Raw genomic sequence first — 4,101 nt, forward strand, 5'->3', positions numbered from 1 at the left:
AAATTTTCGTCGACGATTTCGGGAACACGGATCAACCGATTTGAATAATTCAAAAAACATTCGATCCGTATTGATAGGGAGACGTGCTGATTAGTTTTTGGCAAAGGCAGGTCAAGCCGTTCCAAAGATACGGGGCAAAAAGTTCCGAAAACGGTAACTCAGTTTTTAAGAGAACGGAGCGTCCGATTTTAATAATTCAAAAAACATTTTATTTGTATTGACAAGATGAAGAATCGATACAACTTTCATGAAGGTAGATCCAGCGGTTTCGGAGATATAGAGGAAAAAGTAAAAAAATGAGCCATTTGGCGGTCAAAAATGATCATTAGACATATGCACATCAAATTATCAGACATTTTATAGAGATTTTAACAATAAGTATACATTTTGTTAACATTCCTATCGGTTCCGTACCAATGCTTATGCGTTAGACAGCGACGCGGCGCTTACGCGCTTTATATTTTGTCCCTATGTAGTTAAAGCAGTACGATTGCTTTGAAAAAAAGTTCAGATCTTCCACAATATGTCAAAATAAAGAAAAAAAAATTTTTTTCAAAAAAAAAAAAAAAATTTAAAAAAATTTAAAAAAAAAAATTTTTTTTTCAAAAATTTTTTGTCCAATTTATAGTTTCTCAAAAATCTTATTTTTTCAAAGTAATTTTTTTTCAAAAATATTAATCGTTTTAAAAAAAAATAATAATTTTTGGTACGGGAAGTTCCAGCAATTTGCCTTAAGGCACGATGCCCTAATTGCCTTAAGACAGAATTCCACTTACAGCTAGTTTAAATCTTTTTTACGAACAGAAAAAAAAAAATAAAGCAACTAGCAGCACTATATACAGCAATCGTATTAATTGTATATGCGATTCTCCGCATTGCAATAGTAGCAAATCCCTCATTATTTTAGAGTATTATTTTACAAATCTCTCATTATTTCAGAAGTTCGTTTAAAAGTATTATTACTATCTTCTCTATATAATTCCTTGCTTATTTATTATAATAATGCCAACTGTTTTCTCTATAAAATGATTGTACTCGGCATTGATTCCACCACGGGATTAAAATATCCTTTTGATATTTTCTTCTATATCTTCAAACTTTTTTTTCTATTAGCTCGATGTATAAAATAATACAATATTGGCGAAATAAAAACATGAGCTTATACTACGCATAATTATAAATATTTTTATATTATACAGTTGTTGAGCAATATTTTTTTTACTTCGAAAGAAGAATCTAGCAGAGTATTTTAATTCACTTGTTCTTACGCAAAAATTATGGTTTATTAGTTTGATCTAGTAGTTCGTGTACAGTAGTAATAACCAACTAGATGAATTACAATCTATTTTGTATTTACATTTAAATCAAAATAACTTGTAGAATGCAGTTCATGTTCTGGTATTAATTAAAATAAATAAATAATATTTCAATCATAATATAAATATCAAAGTAATTTATCACAAATTTTGATAGATTGTAATGAAATCTGATGAGTTTATCAGATATGACCACACTGAAATAAAATTTACAATTAAAATATTTTCAGTATTAGCAGAAAATATTTTTATTTATGACAGCCCACTTACATTTATCTGTCTGTTAGAGTTAAGATTCGAATAAAACATTTGAATTCATATATAAAAATAATTTATTTTGAATATTAAATATAGTCAACATAATTTACAAATTACAATATAAAAATACTAAATAAATTACTATACAAAAATATTATACATAGAGAGTATTTCTTTTTTGGCATTACATTTGATTCGGTGTAAAGGCACACATTTTTGTACAATACTATATATTTACATAATCACAAATCGCGACACGATGGATGCGACATACGAGGCCATATCTGGCACTATATATTAATCTTAGACTTATTACAACTAATAAGGGTTTCTTAGCTTCACACAATACTGATTTCGGAATGTCTTTTCTTGAACTAGAGCAGGAAATACTGATACAAATATTCCTTAGAGATCAGGATCAGAGACAGATAAAACACCATGCACTTGACTTGATGGATTTTCACCGCGGAAATTTTTGGCAAAAACGGAAAAAATCACTGCAGCAAATCATATAAAGCCGTAATGTAAGTTTGTGCCATTTGTAGGGTTTCATATTTTGATAACTGCCTATCGTTTCCTAAAGTTGGCAGGTAGGTGCGGAGTCTGTCAAATGCTTTGTTGAGGTTTTGCATCCGCCGTCTCTCCCTGGCATTGGCGGCTAGTCGACGCTTCTTCATTATAATTGGACTAACGGCTTTTCCTCTTTTGCCATTATTTCCAATGTGTTTCTTATTGTCATCAGTGGAAGAAGTTTCTCCATACAAAGCTTCATCTCCACTGTCATCTTCTTCGAAGTCATTAGAAATAGACTCGTTTTTAAGTCTAGGATCGCATGGACTAAGACTTCCTGGACTGCTTATACTGCCTTGGTAATCCACATAACTTCCTGTTGGCGTATGCTGGTAATCTGTCAAATATCTGCAATGTTCCATCCCAGTTGAACCGACTAAATTTGTCATATTGTTGTTATCCACAAAATTCATTCCACTACAATCTTCATCCTTTCCGTACATATACACGTAACGAAACATATCCGTAGCTGCCATATCGAGTTGTTTCTTTGTTAAATTCGCACAGGACTATGAAGGGTACGCAGTACCAGTTCTACCTTTTATACGGATCCTGTTTCCTTGAGCTTTTTCGGCCCGTCAGGATGATCCCCACCACAAATGTTTGCCAGGAAGAAGCGCGTGCCAAGCGACCAATGAGGGCAAGGGCCCGTGCTCACCTGGGCACGCCCAGTGTTAAGTTCAACAGAACCATCGCGGCAGCTGACACTTCGACGTCCGAGCTTTGTTACCTGTACAGGCATTGGTGAGCTTTCGAATCGTCGACGAATAGTCGAAAAGGGAACGCGGTCAGAAGTTGCATGAGATTGTATTTGCATCGATAGTATTATATGTTGTTTTTTACGTAAAAAGGGGATCTCCGACCATATGTGAGTTACGAGCGGCTCACTCAATAATAAGGTCATAAACTTGACGAGATAGACATCGCGCGTCAGGGGGATGATAACATCTGGCGCTTCTTCCAAACGCGACTAACCGTCACATGGCTGTGATCACTTTACCTGTTAAGTAGGTGTTTAGATAATCACTGGCGAAAGATAATGTTTGCGACTGCTGATTCCGCCTTTCGATACTTTGACGAATTCCCTGAATGTTTTGATGACATTTAGATATTCAATGATCGGATGATGTTTTGAAGCTCTAATCAGTGTAATTTGTAATATATACTAAGTAATTTGGGTGATATCGGTTTGACCCACATGTCAATTTTTTTGGTTGCTATTATGAGTAATCTTACATATTCCAAACATGTATATGTAGATTAATAATTAAAGACACTACAGATGCACCTTATACTTTTCAAATCAATAATTAAAAACTAATGTAGGTGGTTAAAAATAATATCTTATTGTAACATAATGTAGTTATAAGGATATGCAATTTTGAATAATGTATTATTTTTAGTAAATAATATAACAATTTTGAAAAACACTGAAATTGAATAAATAATATTAGTATATAACATATGGGTGTATATATAAAATATATTAATCATAAACAGACATCTTACTGAAATAATTATATTATTCAGAAAATAATATATTTCATATATTCATAATAATGTGAATAAGGCTGACAAGTGTCGTAAATTATATCTATTATTATTGATTTTGATTTACTTTTAAATAAATAAATAAATAAACTATTGGTGCATGGCATTGTACCTTAAGGCAAATTTAGAGTTTTGTAATTTTTCAGTATTTGCTAATCGGGCGTACTTTTGAACATGGAATTGCCATTTTTTGCACTTTTCCAAGTATTTTCGAAACGGCTGGACTGCTTTTGCCTATAACTAATAATCACGTCTCTCCAACAACAGAAATCAAATATTTTTGGAATCATTTAAATCAATTGATTTGTGCTCCCGAAATCGTGGGCGAATTATTGTATCCGCACATACTACGCAAACGCATACTTCCATTTTTTCTGAAACGTAAAAATTTGCTAAAAATTTCATT

At 32.3% G+C, this 4,101-nt stretch overlaps 1 protein-coding gene across 1 annotated transcript; it reads right to left on the bottom strand.

The window, feature by feature from the left end:
- Positions 1-2,068: 2,068 nt before the first annotated feature.
- Positions 2,069-2,620, bottom strand: LOC113376118 (protein atonal-like). The gene has a single exon (XM_026616044.1). It carries the CDS (start codon positions 2,618-2,620, stop codon positions 2,069-2,071), a length of 552 nt encoding a protein of 183 aa, XP_026471829.1.
- Between the last annotated feature and the right edge of the window lie 1,481 nt (positions 2,621-4,101).

This window comes from Ctenocephalides felis, unplaced genomic scaffold, assembly GCF_003426905.1.
Source record: "Ctenocephalides felis isolate EL2017-DRISC unplaced genomic scaffold, ASM342690v1 CF-g0.4_SCAFFOLD_01886, whole genome shotgun sequence".
NCBI classification, from domain to species: domain Eukaryota; kingdom Metazoa; phylum Arthropoda; class Insecta; order Siphonaptera; family Pulicidae; genus Ctenocephalides; species Ctenocephalides felis.